The following is an 18586-nucleotide window of genomic DNA, read 5'->3' as shown; positions in this document are numbered from 1 at the left end:
CCTAAGAAAAACATGCCATGCTTGTATGAATACATGTCTTTCTCTTCCCAGAAACACTACCTTAAAAATAATGTAATTGCCCTTAACTTACTATGACAAAGTAAGTAAATCTCCTCCTATACCTACTAACAGCGCTTTTAAGCTACAAGCTACCCTGTGTTGCTCCCACAGCGAGCAGGAAGTCTGAAATAACAAGCTTTACGCTTCCCTTTGATTTCTTTTTCCTCTTCCCACGCTATCCAGGCTTGCATGACCTTCTAACTCCCTCTCTCTAGAGTGATGTAACCTTTCTTTCTCTCTTAACCATCTAGGTCATCGCCACATCCTCTGAACACATAGCTTTATCAGCATCCTGGAAGATGTGTGTTTTCTTCAGCATCCAAATGACATGAAGTCTATTGTATCCATGCCAACTTTGGAAACCAATCTAAAGTCTAGACATGCAAGAGTATACAAATATTTCTGTGGGGGTATGCACACAAACTTGCAAAACCTGAATGCAAGTCAAGGTTTGCATTCAAGTCTACCCTATGTTTACAGGTGGCTACAGCCAATAAGTAATAGGGAGCCCTCAGAATGGAAGTGTTCAGTTAGAAAAATATGTAAGTTTGTGAGAAAGACAGCAAACCTCCAGACTACAGTACACTGAACACCATGGAAGACTGTAGAGCACAGGTTTTAGCTAAAACATCCTTTCGTCTTTGCTCTATCCTAATTATCCTAAAAAACAAACATTTCAAGCTGGTATCTTTGTAAACTGTACAGATGTATTTGTTTCTAGCAGAACACTTTCAAGAATATTCAGAGATTAAGATCTTTTAATCAACAAAAACACAGCAAATATATTTTTACACTATCATCTTGCAGAAAGAACCCACCATCAAACATATAGTTAGTTATCCCAATTTTATAGTCTGGTTCATCACTGCAGCCAATTCATGAAGTCTGATGCCATATTTAAAATGAAGTAGCCAATTAATACCTTATGCTTAGTATTTCTTTATCCTTAAAATGTAAGCAGACAACAGCCTATGAGCCTAGAAGACAGATGGGATGGTTTTAGATGGTTTAGAGATATCACAATTTGTCACTGTGGAAGAGGCAGACTATATGGATCCCTAGCATGGATTTGGAAACTTAACTGTAATTGTTCCAATAAAAGGTTTGATCTATATGTGATAAACTTGATGTATACCAGCAGTTTGAGGATTTCAGGTGAGGTCAGAGCAGGTGCTGCATATCATTCCCACATGAGTTAAGTTAGCCACAGATGAAAAAGGCCATATCCTAGCTATTTTTGGTTGCACATATAAGTTCTCCATAAACCAAGTCAGCTCAGTCTGAAGGCATTTCATTAGACTACACTATACCCAGCTGACTCATTTTTAAATGTGAACTGCATCAAAGAGGCACCTAAAAGATACATCCCCACCTGGCTTAACTTGCTCCTAGGAACCAGACCAAAACACAAACAAACAAGTTCCTGCCTCCTTGTAGCTATAACTACCAAAAAACTCAGCCCTCCAGCACGGCACAAACCTTGATTTTATCCCCCACCTCCGACCAAAAAGCTCCTAGAAGAGTTTTTAAGCAGCATTAATCAGGGCGATTATTACTCATGCTCTATTACTCATGTAGGAGAGCGCCCCAGCTCCCCCTCCGCACCCCCTTCCCCACCCTGCGGGACCGAACAGCAGCCGCACGTGAGAATTTAAATGAAACCGCTAAATGGGGGGGGGAGTGTCCGTTGGGGGGGGGGGGGAGACGCTGCCGCGAGACGTGCCCACGTGGTCGCCCCCCCCCCCGCGCCGCACGCGGATCCCCTCGCCCCGCCCCCTCGTCCAGTCCCCGCCCCTGGGTCGGTTGGGCGGGGCGAGGCCGGTGACGGTGCGTGAAGAAGCGGCTGCAGCTCTGCACACGGCTCTTCTCCCCCCTCCTCCCCGCACGGAGGGCCGACGTCACACTGTGACGGCGCGCGCAGTCCCCGCCCCTTCCTGCGCCGCTGCGGGTTGGTGACTCCGCGGGCGGCAACACCGCGAGCCGCCCCGCGCGCGCTCCCGCCTCGCCCCGCGCGCGCCTCCCCACCCCCACCCCCCCGCGCAGCGCCAGCCGCCTCCGCGTGGGAGCGCGCGGGCCGGCGGCGTCTCGCGGCGGCCGGGAGGAGGCGGAGCCGGCTCCCTCCCTCCTCCTCCCCCCGCACCCCCTCCCCTTGCGCGCCTTCCTTTCGCCCTCCCCCTGCGCGCAGCGCGACTCGCTCCGCGCTGCTGCTGCTGCGGGAACAAAGGAGGGAAGCGGCGGCGGCGGCGCCGCCAGCTCCGCGCCGCGGGACCCTCTTGCCTTCGCCCTCGCAGGAACAGCCCGGAGCGCCCCGCCGCGCCTCCTCCGACACCGGCCGCGGGGTTTCTCGCCCCCCTTCCTCCCCCCCTCCCCCACGGAGCAGGTACGCGGGCGCGGAGGGTGGCGGGGACGCGGGATCCGTCCCGGGGCCGTTAGAGAGGCGGCGGCGGAGGGGAAAGGGGGCGCTCCCCCCCCTCCCCCCCGCGGCGTTTCCGCTGCCGTCGGCTCGGCTCGGCGGGTGCCGGCGCAGGCCGCGGGCCGGGCTGGCGGCGGCCCCTCGGCGGGGCAGACAAAGAGAGCGAGACAATGAGGCTGGCCCGGCCCGCGACGGGGGGGGGGGGGGGCGGCGCGGCGCGGCGTGGCGGCCGGTGCCGGCCATGACTCAGGGGTTTGCGAGGGGCCCGGCCCGGCGGCTCGGCTCGGCCCGGCTCGGCCCCGCGCCGGCCGGTCTGGCTCCTCGGCCCGGCAGCCCGCGGGTCCTTTGTGTCCCGGTGTCCTCGGCGGAGGGGAAAAAAAAAACCCGGCAATTAAAGCGTACCACGCTCCGAGCGCTTGGCAGTGCCTTCCCTTTTGTCTGACTCACTGAGCCGGACTTAATCGTCACTGGGAAATGCCCGGGTTTGATCCGTGTTCTCCATTTTTATTCCGTCTTGCCACTTCACCCGGAGCACTGTGCTATAGAGGCGTAGGGCTGAAACACCCTTGCTGCATATCTCTCTTTTTTTGTGAGGGGCCCTCTTTTCTAGGGGACCATGTTGAGATAAATAAGTATTTGGGTCACCTAGCCAATTCAGTCCTACCATTGACGCAGTTCCCAGGTTTTATTATCGATTTAAGTATACTTCGGATTTTTGTTCCATATGCTATATTAAAACCTGGAATTAACAGGCATACGTGTTTCAGCGGTAAGTTTATTGGAAGTGTAGTTGGGGTCCAGGAAGGAGCGTATTTTAATTGATCGTTGAAATAGGTTTGATATCTGTCGTCGTTAAAATTTGCCAGCTTAGTTGTAATTTGGAACAGAAAGAGCTGCCATAGTTAGGAGCCTTAGATAACTCAAAGATGGTAATGGTTGAGTATTTATAGTCCCCTTTTAGTTTCTCTAGGTAAGTTTACCAGTAACTATGGAGTTAGGTGGCATAAATTACTGTTTGAGTTAACGCACCGAATAAAATAGCTTCTTGTTATGTTGGGAACGTCACAGGGTTAAACAGGAACATCCCTGAGGTTGGCTTTCTCCTTCTGGAGGTAGAAGAGATCTTTATATTTTGGAAAGGCAAATAGTTTGGTTGTAACCACCCACCCAAAAAGGCTGGGGGTGTATTTGCAAGCCTGCAAAATGGTAATCATCTCTTAGGCCTCTGATCACACCCAGTTGTTTTCTGTTCTTGCTGCGAGTTAGAGATGAAAATGGCTGTTTGAGATGACTAGCTCATGATGCTGCATTTTCTTGATTGAATTTAAGTATCCGCACTCCCTCTCTCTCTAAAAAGGAAGCTGTAGCCTTGTTAATCGGATTTCGTATTTTCCTCTAACGGTGGGTGTATGCTCGGCTGCTTCAGTTCTGTGGGTTGTGTAGGAGTTGGCAGCCTTTGGAGATATAAATAGAAGCTGATTTCAGAGGCTCCTGTTGACGAGGTTTTGTGTCTGAGCCTCTAGCTCAGCCTGTCACATTGCAGCCTTGTGACAGGCGGAAGCTAATGCACTCACCCATGTGACCCAAGTTTCTGAGAAATGTTAAGGAAAGCAGACACACATGTGATGGTATTAGAAGCTAGTTTTCTAGGGAACTGTGTTTGTAAGTAGGTTTTAGCTAGCTGTTGATGTTCTAAGGAGAAAAGTTCCTAAAATGAAAAATTGGAGAAGTCTGTAATCTCCCTTTTATGAAAACCTCACTTTCGCTATTGTTCGTTTGAAAGATTGAACGGCTTAATTTAGTGTCCTGGTTATTAGATTCAATACAGGAAAGCATGTAACTGTTTTCCAGTTGGAGATAAAGGCTTTTAGAAGAGACATAGGTGATACTTGGACCTTCTTCAAGAGAGTGATAAAGCACAATTTCGTAAGCATTGGATAACAACAACTTGACCTTTCAATTAGGGGCATGTATTTCGAATAGTGAAGGAATGTGCTGACAAAGGAGCCATGAAGACTCTTGTTTGTAATATGTTAATACCAGTATTAACACCTAAAGCTAGATTTAGTAAGTGGAGAAACATGTTTACAGCTTAGTAATTTGAAAGTGGAGCAAGTCAGTTGAGATTGATGGTGACAGTATATTTGATAGCACTTCGAGTTTACCTACTTAGTAAGATGGCAGAAGTACAGTCTTTATTTCTGTTATAGAAACATAAAGCTGTAATATGGATTAATATGGATGAGAAGATGTTTTAGATTTGCATAGTTAAGTTATCATTTCTGCTGACTGCCTTGACTGGTGTTCGGCCGTCAAGCTGCATTTTGTGGAGAGGTCTGTCAGAATAAGTGAGTTTGCTTTTCATCCTGAAATGAAGGTATAAATAGTTGTAGTCCCATGACCATCAGCAGACATGCAGATTAATTTTACTTGTTCATTTTCTCCTGCTACTGATTTACTTTGCTCCCAGAAGTTTAGTTTTTTATCAATTACAGTTGTCATACTATTGAGATGTATTCACAACTTGCAGTTTGGTATTTTTTACTTATGGAAAGTGTTCCTGCACACACTGGAATTGATTTGCTTTTGATACATTTGAGTTCTCATGAGCATCAGAAGTCAAATATCTTTTTTGGCTGCTCTTAAAGAGGAAGACAGTAATCTAGAGATTTCACCAAAATGTCTTCAAGAGCCTTGCATAGTGCTTCTGCTGAATCTAAGTTTTGGGAGGACAAGTGCAATATTCTTACATGTCCTCAATTTATAGTAGATCACTTGATTACCGTGTTCCAGTTTTATTGCCCTTGGGAATCAAGGATTTGGTTGCTATATCAGTTCTTCTACTAACCTTGCTTTGCAGAGGTTAACCACCAGTGAAGGTGAGATATTTTTATTCCTGCATTTTGCAGTCGATGAGAGACAGGGTTAGATTGTCTGCCTTTGGGAGACTTGCTATAACTTTTTTAAGACAAAGGATTTAATTGGCTTTTTGGAAACGCGTAGGCTGTGTAAATGAATGTGTTTAACAGTCTGAAGTTGCTTGTTTTATTTTTCTTGAGAGAGTAAGATCAAGTCTGAACTTATTTCAGAAATGCTCTTTGACTCTGAAGGCCTGTTGTACATGTTATTGCCAGTTAATATTCAGTATCAAGTTTCATGTGCAGTTTAACCAGAGTTGAGGGCCTTGTTTTGGAAACTACTTCTAAAGATAGGAATACAGATTAAAATTGACTGTTGCCCATACTTCAATGATCTTTATTCTTCTGTTTAACAAATGCATTTTGAAAGTAGGAACTGCTTATAATTAATGGAATTAGCATCAAAATGATGCATCACTGGAAAAAGTGGAATTCTGTTGGAGTTTGAAAAAATAAGCTATGTTAATTACCAGAATTGTGTAGTAGATAACAACTTCATCTTGCTTATTCTTCATCTAGCTTTTTTTTTTTCCCCCACTCTGTAAGCGCTCAGAGGTGGTAATAAAGCTTTTGTTTGCTGTTAAATTGGACTTGGTCATAACCTGCACGCACAGCCCAGCGTCCAACAAGTATATTACTTTTCGGTATTACTACAATAACACTTTTTCTTCTCTTAAGTTCATAAAGATACTACTCATCAGTACAATTGCAGTATTGAATGGTATATTAACATCAATATAGCTCTCTTAAAAAAGCTGATATCACTTTTTGGGGGCAGGGTGAGCAGACATACTTTAGTTCTGTAACTCTAATTGATTTTGGTGACATGCCAGCTCCTAATGCAGTTCTCGGTTTTATTTACAGCATCGAGATGGCTCAGGAGACAAACCAGACCCCAGGGCCCATGCTCTGTAGTACAGGCTGTGGATTTTATGGAAATCCTAGGACAAATGGGATGTGTTCTGTTTGCTACAAAGAGCATCTTCAGCGACAGCAGAATAGTGGCAGAATCAGCCCAATGGGTAAGGGTTTAGATCTTTTTCTGAAAATATGATGATGAAGAGAGGAATCAAAAAACATATTTCGGGAGAGCTTCTGGAAGCTGTGTACTAAGAGTACAAATATTAGAGGGTACTACTTTAAAACACACTAAAAGTAAAAATGCATTTTTGTGTGATAAATTCCTGCCAGCTTGGTGTTAAGTTTTAATTTGCATTTCTGCATATCCTCGGCTATCAGTCTGTTCCTATGCAATTCCTGTATTTGGTCATTAACAATCTAGTATGTCTTTAAGTAAAATGCAGTGGAACAAAGAATGGAGGGAAACAGTTCATTACTGTATGCAAGAGTATTTGATTAACTTGTAAGCTACCGTATGCTTGTAATTAACTTCTCAAATTCCTATTACATAGGAACAACCAGTGGTTCAAACAGTCCTACCTCAGACTCCGCATCTGTACAAAGAGCAGACACTAGCTTAAACAACTGTGAAGGTGCTGCTGGCAGCACATCTGAAAAGTCAAGGTAAGATGAGAATATTATTTTGAGGTTTGAATGAGCCGAGAGTGTGCAGCAAACTAAAGACCTGCAGTAAAACTGACCTAGTACACTGAGTTTCTGCAGAGAGGAGAAAAGGGGCAGTGCACCTAATAGTGCTTTCTGAATCTTTATAAATAAGAACTGTGTTTGGTGTTAAATATATAGTTTGGTGTTGGGCTAGTGCATTTACAAGGATGTTTCTGGTTTATCTGGAGAAATATGCTCTACAGATTGAGCATTTTCTTCTAGGGAAGCTGAAGTAAGTGAAAAATACACTTTAGATATAGCAGAGGTCAAGATCAGGAGCATGTATCAGTAATAATTGAACAGGTAGTCTGTTGATATAGATGAGCTTGAACAATTTAAGTTTTTATTATGCACTCAAAAGTAATGTAAATTACCTGTTTCTTTGTGCTTAAACAGAAATGTGCCTGTTGCCGCTTTGCCTGTAACACAGCAAATGACAGAAATGAGCATTTCAAGGGAGGAAAAAGTCACACCGAAAACAGAGACTGAGCCAGGTATGTTTGCAGAGTAACACTAGGTACAACTGGTGACTTAACAGAAACTAAGAGTTTACTTTCTTTTAAGTAGGCACCTCCCTTTGTGGTGATGATGTTGAGAAACTGTTAAAATGATTATTATGGATGCTTTTTGAGTGCTGGTACCCTTGAGGTCAAGAAAAATGACTAGTACCAGAATATAGTTTTCAGATATGATTCAATTCCAGATTCAGTTCAATTTTAGCAGAGAATTTGATGCTTTTGGAGGCACTTTTGTCTCCAAAACTTTAATTTTTACAAGCAAGACAGTTTATAATTGCATTTGGGCAAGATGTTTAGTCTCAAAGCGAAATTGTTGAGATTTTTGTGTAAAATCTAGCAGTACAATTCCTGCTGACTCATGGCAGTCAAAATGGCTTGCTGTGTTTGGAAAACAGACGTCTTAATAAATTCCATTTTACAGAAGGATATGAGTGTGCTGGAAGGGAATACTTGGTTTAAAATACTAACAAAGACTGAATACTTTAGACTGATTGGGTAATCAGTGGATATAACCAAAGCATTGTTCTGTAGATGTAGAATACTTAGTGGCTTTAAATGCTTGGTGAGAATGTTCAATTTAAAAGTTTTACTTTTGTACCAGGAAGGTTAGTAGCTGTAGTATTTAAACTTTTAAGTGTAAAGTATTTCTTGGAGGGAAGCATGAAGGGAATGCGTTCTTAACTGCAAGTAGTGAATGACTGAATTTGTGTTTTCTTATGCAGCAGTTCATTCAAATGGATAGATTAACATACTTGTTCCATATCTATAGATACACACATGTTTTAATTTTAACAGTTCTGAAACAGTCACAAGAAGACTGTTTCAGTCTTCTTTTGTTTCAAAGCATCGAAAACTGATGCTTGGTAGGAAGTCTGTTCACTACACCCAAAGTTATATATATATATTTTTTAACTTTCAATTTTGAAAATCGGTAAGTTGGAAATTGCAGAAGGTACCACTCAGCTTTGTATAAAAATGTTTTTTGTCTGGATGTGTCTTTACCAGTAAAGACTGGTCACAAGAGCAGATGTTTTAGTGCTCAGTGTTTGTGCACAGGATTTATCTATTTGAAATAAATCATGCTAAGTTAAGATTGTGACATGAACTAAAATACAACTGCTTTTACTGTATTCTTTTTTGGTTATGTACAGAGTGAGAGGAGATTTTTACACATTTCAGCTTCTTGTAACTGATGTCATCTGAAGAGGCTTATTGTATGTAACAGAAATAATTTATACTTTTATACAATATTTATAGACCCGTATTGTCTTGTTATGAATACCTGCCTGAAAAGGTGACAAACAGAAAAGAAATACATAAAGTGGTAGTAGTGATCAAATAATAGGCAGTTTGTCTTACTGAAACTGCTAATAGGGGTTTGTTATTTTTCCTGGATGTAAAATGGCAATTTTCTGCTTCTGTTGACCTAATATCCTTTTTTGTTAACCAAGCAACTATGATAGTTAGTCGCACAGCACTCTTATTGATTAGGAGGAAAAAACTCTAAAGGCAGCTCAATATATTTATAGTTGTAAATAATCTTACGGCTGAAAACTCAAAGTTGAAACCAGTAAAAGCTCAGTTAAAGCTTGTGTGCAGAGATCAGCGGAAAGACTACCATAAAACATAAACATGTTTGGAAAAAACTTCTGGAATGTAAACATGTTTGGGGAAAAAGTTTTACACAGTACATACCCCTAAATTCTTGAAACCACCTTCAGCTCCTCGGAAAGTGCAGATTTCTTCTTAAATATTCTTTGGTTTTGGGGCAGATTTTAGACAGCATCGATTAGCAACTATTCTTAGATTACACAGTGTTCACTGGGCATCTAAAATGTACTAAGTGTTTTTTGTGTTCCCTGGTACAATGACCTGTAAGTGTCTTGCAGTCAAGAGAAGCTGGCCTAAGCTCTTTATTTTTGTAAATTCCTATTGTGTCCATGCTAGTTGCATTTTTTTCTCTTCCTTTTTCGAGCATCATCCAATGTGTGTTGGTCCCTCCTCTTGAGGAGGAGCTGAAGTAGCAGTGAAGAGTAGAAAATTCATTTTACCTCATAACAAAACTGATGCTTTCTATGAGATGTAATTCTTCAAAATAATTTTGACAGTCTGACTCTACCAACTGAATTTTGTAACTGTCTTACCAGGTGGGAAGATCATAAACAATGTAGCCTTCAGGCAGAGTAGGTCCCTTTCCTTTTAATGTCTTCACCAGTATGAAGGCTCATTCTCTTCTGCCAGCTTTTCATTAGCAAAGGAAACTTCAGATGTTTCCCATACAAGCCAGAAAGTTGTAAACAGATTTATGTCTGGTTGATTGCTTGTGTGCTTTTTTTGTTACTGTAGGGCGTTTTGTTTTGTGGGTGCTTTTTTTTTTCCCCATCTGTGGAATTAAAGTATACTGCTCTGGTGTTGGGACATAAGCCTCTGATTCTAGAAGATGCTGACATTGAGACAAAAAATGAAGCTTGGTTTTACTCATTTGTTTTTTCCAGATTGAGGTTGTAACCTGGATCCTCATTCAAAACAAGCAAGGTCCTAAGGCAATTTTTCATTTTAGCATTTGAAGGAAAAAGGACATGACAGACTTAACTGGCCCTGTTGTTGTAATGCACATGTCTAAAAAGTTATAGTTTTGTTTTAACTTGTATTTTATTAGGTCAACTTTCTTACTTGTTGTACTTTTGTAATTGAATTGTGGCTTGTGCTCAGTCCAGTTGGTTTTCTGATGAGCTGCTCACAAAAGTCAGTGAAATCTAAGGACCTTTATGTCCAAATTCCAGTTTGTAATTAGGTACTGGTTATATAATATTTTTTACAGGCTTTTGATATGCTTCCAAACTTTAAAGACTGAATTCTAATATGGTCTGGACCAAAGTCAGAATTTACCCGATTCTGAAATCTTCCCATTCTAGAAATATGGTGCATAGTTATGTTTTTTTCCAAACTGAGTTGTAAGAATTAAATGCAAAACTTCTTTCCTTTCCTTGTGTTATTACATCAGGGTAATACCTTTATCAAACTGGAGAGGCATAGTTGGAGGTAGGCCTTCCTCAATAAACCTGTTTTGTTTTAGTGGCTTTTAAGTGAAAATAAAGGATCCATATGACAGAGAGAACAGAGTTAAATGTTAAGCACTAAAAATAAACTGTTTTGAGGACAAGTGTGTTTAATCATATTGTATTAAATCATAGCATGTTTTTAGCATTTTTTTTGCTTCTTTGTAGGTCACTACCTTTCTGAATGATGAGTCTCCTGTCAGGTCTGTCAGTGTTTCCAGACTTAATTAGTATCAGCAAGTGTATCAGAGTCTTGGTTTGCTTAACCCGGTAAAAGCACTGTTTTAGGGAGTAGTGTGATGAGTTACCATATCACTCTATGAAGCCACACTGTGGAAGAGTGCTACCTGTAAAGAAAGTGAACCAGAACTTGAAATGATTAGGATCTCTATTTGTAAGATATGTATTAAAAATCATCCCCAAATATTATTAACTTACAGTCTTATTCCATCCATTTTGTAGGTTACCCTTTCTGTTCCTGAAAGCTGACATGTAATGAGCTTCACAAGACAGGAGATTATGATGGTTACCTCACTTGTCTTTTAGCTCTGTATCAAGCCAATGTGATTAGAGTTATATTAATGTTAAACAACACAGCTGTCCTGCATGCAGGTTGAGACTTTGTTATGGGTTGCCCTCATTCATGTTGTAGACCAAAACCAGTAGCCATGATGTTGCAGCATATGTTGCGGATAATGTTCTGTGTAAGATGGTGAATAGACAGCCAGCTTGAGCTATTGTGTGCTCAGAATGGTAAATAGATAATATTACTTGGGTCTTGCTGTTTTAATAACTGCCTTGTTATTTTGGATTTGTCTTTAAACATGGCTGTAGCATTTAATCATGTTACTATTTATAAACAGTGCCTTTGTGGCTGTCTGTAATGCCATCTGACGTAAGAATCTTGTTGTCGTGTTCAAAATAATTCTCTTCAAGTTTCCTGTGTCCCCTGAAGCTTGAGTAGAAATCCATATTCAAACAATTCTGAAATGGAACCAGTAATCTTTTCTAAGCCTTGAAGCTGTCCACCTTGGAAAGTGAGACTGAGGTTGCAGCTGCTGGTACTGTACTTGTTGGTGATAGGATCTGTTATATCTTTTTAACAGAGAGGTATACAACAGATGTCAAGTCTTTATGGTGACCAAATTAAATAATATTTCAGTGTGATACTTAAAGAGGGATATCTTTACATTGTATTGATATAACAGTAAAGGTATCCAATATGCCTATTAAGAGTTGGGCATAAGGGAGATTAGTTATGCATTGCAAAATATCTTTATCTCCTTTCTTTGACATGAAATTAAATATGATGCAATTTGTCTTCAGCCTTTCCTAGGCATCTAGATCAGCATAGCAATTGTAGTTTCTGAAGAGTAAAATATCTGTCTGCAATAAGCTTGAGTTGCATAATAAATATGGCCATCCTCTTTTCAGTGACTTAAATCTTATATATGAGTCAGTTTGTGTTAATATGCAATATAATAAGGATTGTACAACCTGTAGCATAACTTTCCGCTCTGGTACTGCAGAAGTGTGATCTAATGCCTTTCCGATGTCTTTTGGGTTCCCTTTTTGGCTTACCTTCTTTCCTCTACTGTTTTGATTTTTTTCCAGTGTTTCTGTGGTGGGAATGGAGGGGAGTCAGTTTCATGTAAAAAATATGAAACTTTTTTTTCATGCTGTCATGACTTCTGCTCCTCTGGCATTCTTACTGCTTACTAGTACAATGGAAGTCCTGTGGTTTGTTAAACTGACAGGTTTCTATTTTGGATACTTCTTTGGTCATAGAAGAAACTCCTAAAAACTCCCTGGTGTTACCTTGGTAGCCCTTTCTGTTTGCATTAAGTATGGGGCAGGTTAAAAATCTTTTTTTTATTTTCATCAGGTTTTGTCCAACTGAAAAATGGCTGAATCATTCTTTCCTAGTATAAATCTCAGTCAGAATATCTACAGTAGGCATGATCTTTTGCAGCAGCCAAATTCATTTATATGAAGAAAATACCACGATCAGTTTTGAAAATCTGGTTACTATAATGGTTGTTACTTTTGAGTCGAAGTCTCCCGTAGTCGCTGTGGCTTAATACTTTGGGGCGAAAGAGGAGCATTTTTCTTCCTGTTTGTAGGACCATTCTGTGTATAGGTTGAGTAGTTGTCGTGCTGTGGTTTGTGGCTTACTTCCAATTATCAGTGACTTTGCTGTTCCCACATTCCTTTCTTAAAAATTCATCTCATCTTCACACTAACATGAGGTAAATCTTCAAACTTACCATGCAACACCTGTATTTGTGCTTTTTGTTCTTCAGTCTAGTCTAGTACTATGATTGTGTTAGTCTTTATTATTCTGGCAGAGTTAGGATAATCTCCTCTCTTTTGTTACTCCCGACAATACTGCATCTTCCAGTGCCTGCAAATAACAATTACTTTTGTCTTAAATTGTTAATAAAGATTTTCTCAGTTCTGAAAGTCTCCATTGCTCTTAAGTTTTTCAACCTTGTAGCAGGAGAACTGGGTTGGTTAAAATTCAAGTGAACTAAACTTGGTAGCTTTCTGAGCCCATAGTTGGGAAGGGAAGTGACCAAGGTGATGCAGACAGGTACATGCCAACAGGAATTCTATTAGATGACAGAACATCAGTTTTAGTGGTAAGGAGTTTGCTTCACCTGAGCAGGGGTATTGGTATTGAGGAAGCAGGTCTGGAGACAACAGTAACAACCATTTTCCTACCACTGTTTTGGCTTTTGTCCAGTGATTTATTTCGTTGTGATCATATGGCAGTCATTTAGAGCACTTTGATTTCATCAACACCATGTGATTTCTGGCATAAAATGAGTTCAATATATTGTGGACTGGCATTCTGGTTGCCCAGCTGGATTTGGCCTCTATGCTAAAGGAAGCCTTTTGTGACAAGCAGTTGTCAGGATAGTATCTGAATTTATATTGTCTCTTGACATCTTGCCAGAACAACAGCATTTTAAATATATTTCATTAGAGCCACAGTTTGGAAAAAAAAAAATTATGTTCTGTTCTGTAAGCTTTAGTAAGGGCATTGCAGGCAGCTTTGTACCTGTTCTAGCTGTTAATCAGAAGGGACTTTGAAGGCTTAAGATAATAAAAACTCATCATTAGATTTAATTCTGACATAAAAGTGGGGGAACGCCTTCTTTCTGCAGGTATAACTGTTGTAGAGTAATAAATTGAACATCTTAATTCATTTTTAGGCGGCTCTGCCAATGTCTCTTTGTCTTGGACCTTTTAACTGGATGTTGTCCCGTTTCTGGATGTTGTCTGCTGCTTTTCCTTATTGAAACCTGTTTTAGTTTTGGGGGGAAAGGATCTTGTTCAACAGATTTCACACAAAATGGTGCTTTTCATTTCTGAGGATTACTCTCATGCTTTCCTGTTCCCATGTTGCTGGTTGTGGCAGTGAACACTTCTTGTCACAGTTTACAAATGTACTTCTTCCTCCATATAGTAGTTAGTAACATTTTCCCTTAGATACCATTTTACCTTAGATGGATTTGTGGTTTTTGGTTTTTTTCTGGTTTTTTTTGTTTTTTGTGGTGCAGAATGATCTACTAGACTATCTCTTGGTGTCTTGGTGAGCCATGGTTGAAACTGCCATTTCTACTTTTGTTTCCTTGTGAGAATGTTCAGCAGTGATAAAGTATTAAAGTTGTTCCTTTTTTTGTTTTCATTTTCTTAAGTTCTGTGTTGTGAGTGACAAAATTAATTAGTTCGCTGTTGCTTTTCCCCTTCTTTCTCATTTTCTTTTCCATCTGATTGAAACAACATGCATGCTCCCAGGACTCATAATATGAGTTGGTTCTGATGCAGATGAAGTTTCCCTCGGCCAGCTATAGACTGAATTGCAAAGTGTGCAAGTACTTCTGGTTGTTCTTTTTCGTCTGCCATGGCTTATGGTTAGCATTTTATTTTTAAACGAAGTAGCATCATAACATCTAAAAGGAACTTGACATACTTTTTGTTTTTGGAAGTTTTGGGGGGGTTTACTGGGAGTTGGTTTTAATGCCATAGCTAATACCTGTCAGCAAAGGTGCGTGGTGACCCAGCAGGTTTATGCTGTTTGCAGTGTTAATTCTTTTTAAGCTGGTGTTTGATCACAGGCTCTCAACTAGATTAACCAAATACTGAACACTGCTTTCCTTGGTATTTAAAGATAAATTCTGAGGATCCTATCTACAGAGAGATAAAATACTAAATTGTACTACTAATTTTCTGAAAAAAGAAAAAAACAATAGCTAAAACTACTCTGAGAAGTATTAATAGGAGTAGATGTACCTGTTGCAAGTCTTTTGTACCCGAGACTTTGTATAGTTTTGTTATCTTCAGTTATAACAAAATAGCATTGACTCTGAACTTCCCAAATTTTTTTATAAAACTGATACAGAAAATGTGCCAAAAATAAAGGTAGTAAATAGGTTTTATTGTTTCATTAGGGCTATAATCGTTACAGTAAAACAATGGTTGCTAATATTTTCTTATACTTTACTGTATGAAACTGTCTGGGTACAAGCACTGAAAGTTGTTAGCTGTGAAAGTTTGTTACTTTTAGATCTAGGTTATAATTTAGATTATGAACTCCTGACTGGATAGTTAACTTGTAAATTTTGAAAATGGGCTTGGGTATTTGAGGTTTTCTAGGTGTTGGTATTAATAGTGAGCTGGGGTTTTTAATTATACGCAGTAAAAACAGAATGATTGTTTTATGATGACAATACAAATGGAATTTTTAAAACCAAATATAAATAATAAAGATAGAAAACTAGTCAACATAACTGGTAGTTCTTCATGTCTGGAAAAATCTGCCTTTCATAGGATTTAACACTTGAGATCCAAAAGGATCTCAACTAAGAAATCCTGCTTGTGTGCGTAAGTAGATAACAGTTGAGTCCTTTCAGCTTATGTCCTCAATTTATTCTGGAATGCATCTTGTAGTTTGTTTCTTATCTATTAGAATAACAGATACCATCATGCAACTGGGAGTGTTCAGGAAAACTGTAGAGGAGCAGGGTCCATGTTTCATGTGTGTTAGTTTGTATACAAACATACCTCCCTCAGCTTTCCTCTATGCCAGTTAGGTTTTGAAGAGGATTTAAAAAAAAAAATCTTCATTTGATGGAAAAATGTTTCAAACAAAATGAACAGATTAACAAAAGTTCACAAAAGGACAAATTTTTATCCTACAGAGAACTTTTTACTTAAAACATGACTCAAATTTGACTGAAGGTGTTCATGACAAAGGCAATTGAAAAATGAGTCATTTTGACTATGCTTGTTTGAATGTTAAGGCTGAATACAGTACAAGAATACAGATATTCAATATAAGTCTGTACTTTGTTCTTTAAAATACTGGAAAATAACTCAAGCAAAACGGTCTTAATTTTGTGTGGTTTGTAGCTGTGTTCTGGATGTAGCACAGAATCAGTGGGTTTGAAGCTCAAGAAAGCTAGCCGTTGTTTTGGTTGACTGAGGTTTTAGATCATCTGACTCTGCAAGTATAGCAGCAGAGTAACCCAGTGTTATGACAATAACATGTTGCTGGAAATGGTTTCTTAAATATGCTCCTCTTGATTACATTTTCTACAGGTATCCCTCTGTTCAACAACTTCAGCCATGACAATATTGTTACTCTTTTGGTTAAATTTAATTTGATTATATGATTTAATACTAAGTATGAGCACAGAACTTCTGGAGTGCTCTGTAAGCACTTAATGTTGTATAGGTGTGACTGATGGGTATCTTATATTTTCTATCTGATGAAACGGTGGGGAAAATTTGATTGTCTTATGTAGAACCAAACAGAAAGCTAGTACAGTACCTAAAAATCTCTATTCCTGATTTACCTTTTCATAAACTGTTCTGTGTAGTACTCTAGACAATAAACTTGAGCATTGATAAACACATGCTTGGTACTGAATAGTTAGTGAAGTCAAGAAGAACTTCAACTTCTATTTTCTTTGCTTATTTTAACAGTTGTTACTCAACCAAGCCCATCAGTTTCTCAACCTAGTACTTCACAGAATGAAGAGAGAGCTGCTGAACTGCCCAAACCAAAGAAGAACAGATGTTTCATGTGCAGAAAGAAGGTTGGCCTTACAGGTATAGGAGCACTTCGTAAATATTGAACAGATTTGTATGATTAGTTTCCTATTATAGGTTGAGTTTGAAATATCTGTAACCATTGGATTTATTTGATGCTTCAAAATCCACAGTGTTAGACCACTTATTACAGCTTATATTTTGGAAATATTCACTTTTCTATTCTGTTTGTCAGAATAGGTGCATATAGCCCTTTGTCTCTATTGATTAAGCACTTAATGTACAGCTTGCTTGTATCTGAAGCTTCCTAGTGATGTTGCTTTCTCTTCTTTGTACAGGATTTGACTGCCGATGTGGAAACTTGTTTTGTGGACTTCACCGTTATTCTGACAAGCATAACTGCCCATATGATTACAAAGCAGAAGCTGCAGCAAAAATCAGGAAAGAGAACCCAGTTGTGGTGGCTGAAAAAATCCAGAGAATATAAACTAACCTTCTTGTGAAAAGACTGACTTTCTTTGTTTTATTTTAATATATCCTAGGAAAACATTAAAGAGCAGATGCATGGCCATTTTCCTTTGATGTTCTCCAAAGTTTTACTTTTAGTCTTGTCTGTCTTAATGATATTTCAGAATGTTTGGGTGTTTGTTACAGGCAGAATTGGATAGATACAGCCCTTGAAAATGTATATGCCCTCCCCAGAATATAATTGGATGATAAGAATGTGCACAGGAATACACATGCACAGAGGACAAACTGTAGTTCACATGTGCCAAACAGATGTATACTATCTGCATGTTTGCAGCAGATCTGCCTTTTGAGGTGTGTTTGAAGTGTATAATCTTTGGCGAGTGTTATGTGCCTGTTTGGGAGAAGGATTCATCAGAAAGGTTGGCAGTCTACTTTTATCATTTAAAATCTCATTCTAATTTTAGTTTCCACACTCCATTGTTTTCCAGCAGAACGTAAGCTATGTAGAGGAGTCCATCTTCCACTAAGATGAGTGTTGGTGCCATATTTAAGAAACTGTTGCTTAAAATTGCAGTGGGAAAAGTGAAAAAATTGGACATGTATGAGAAGAGAACTATTTTGGAACCAATTACATTAACTTTAGAATCATGAAAATAGGTTCCCAAAGGAAATGTTCTGTAAGAAACTTATGAACTGGCCTGCAACAGAGTTGTCTGCTTTTCCTTGCATAGCTAAAAATGTTGTGTAGCACAATATTGTAAGATTGGTTTACAAAACAAAAGTTACATATGTTTTTAGACATACCACAGCAGCTCAAGTGACACACTTGCATCTGATGAGTAAGTTGCAGAAGTATTTGAACAGTTTATTATTCATGTACTACTTATGTTCAATGTGTTCTGGGTTCAAAAGAATATTAGGAGCTTTATTTTTCCTAGTTTTAACTGTAACAATTGCACCATTCTGCATGGAAAACCATACCCAACGTGGCTGCTGTAGACTTAAGTGGTAGCTGGAACCACTCTTGGAGGGCTGCTTTATCATTTTTAATTGTACTTGGGTGTAGGACTGTAGTGTTCTTGGGTGTATTGCATGGGCTGCATTATCTACAGCATTGTACAATAACAACTCTAGAAAAGGCAGTATACTTCACTGATGCTTGTCTGGTAATATCACTTCTGTGTTATAATGGAAGGTTTTTTTGTGATGTATGAAACTTGTGTTTTTTATATAAACAAGTACAGTTTAGACTAGTGTTGTGGTAATGCCTGTTCTCATCTGTAAATAGTTACGTATGTACACAAGGCGCTACTTCTGATTTTTATTGCAGTGTTCAGTCTTAGTTTTTACTTCACTATTAAAAGCATCATGTTTTTGCTTTAACTTTGTTCTTTCAATTGAGTTATTAGATATGCAAACATGTACAGATAGTTCATATTTATGTATTGCACATAATCATGCTACCCAGCAACTATGCTATATTGTATTATGTAAATAATAAAAATCATGTACAGAAGGAAA

The 18586-nt window shown here is 39.4% G+C and overlaps 1 protein-coding gene across 1 annotated transcript; it reads left to right on the top strand.

The window, feature by feature from the left end:
- Nucleotides 1-2142: 2142 nt before the first annotated feature.
- Nucleotides 2143-18586, top strand: LOC135325038 (AN1-type zinc finger protein 5-like). The gene is made up of 6 exons (XM_064502404.1): nucleotides 2143-2440; nucleotides 6256-6413; nucleotides 6804-6915; nucleotides 7354-7451; nucleotides 16529-16654; nucleotides 16933-18586. The coding sequence occupies exons 2-6, from the start codon at nucleotides 6263-6265 to the stop codon at nucleotides 17079-17081; spliced, it is 636 nt and encodes a 211-aa protein (XP_064358474.1). The 5' UTR covers nucleotides 2143-2440; nucleotides 6256-6262; the 3' UTR covers nucleotides 17082-18586.

The sequence above is a fragment of the Dromaius novaehollandiae genome, chromosome Z (genome assembly GCF_036370855.1).
Source record: "Dromaius novaehollandiae isolate bDroNov1 chromosome Z, bDroNov1.hap1, whole genome shotgun sequence".
In the NCBI taxonomy this organism is placed as follows: Eukaryota; Metazoa; Chordata; class Aves; order Casuariiformes; family Dromaiidae; genus Dromaius; species Dromaius novaehollandiae.
Note: the sequence above shows the minus strand (reverse complement) of the source record. Positions and strands in the feature narration are given on the sequence as shown.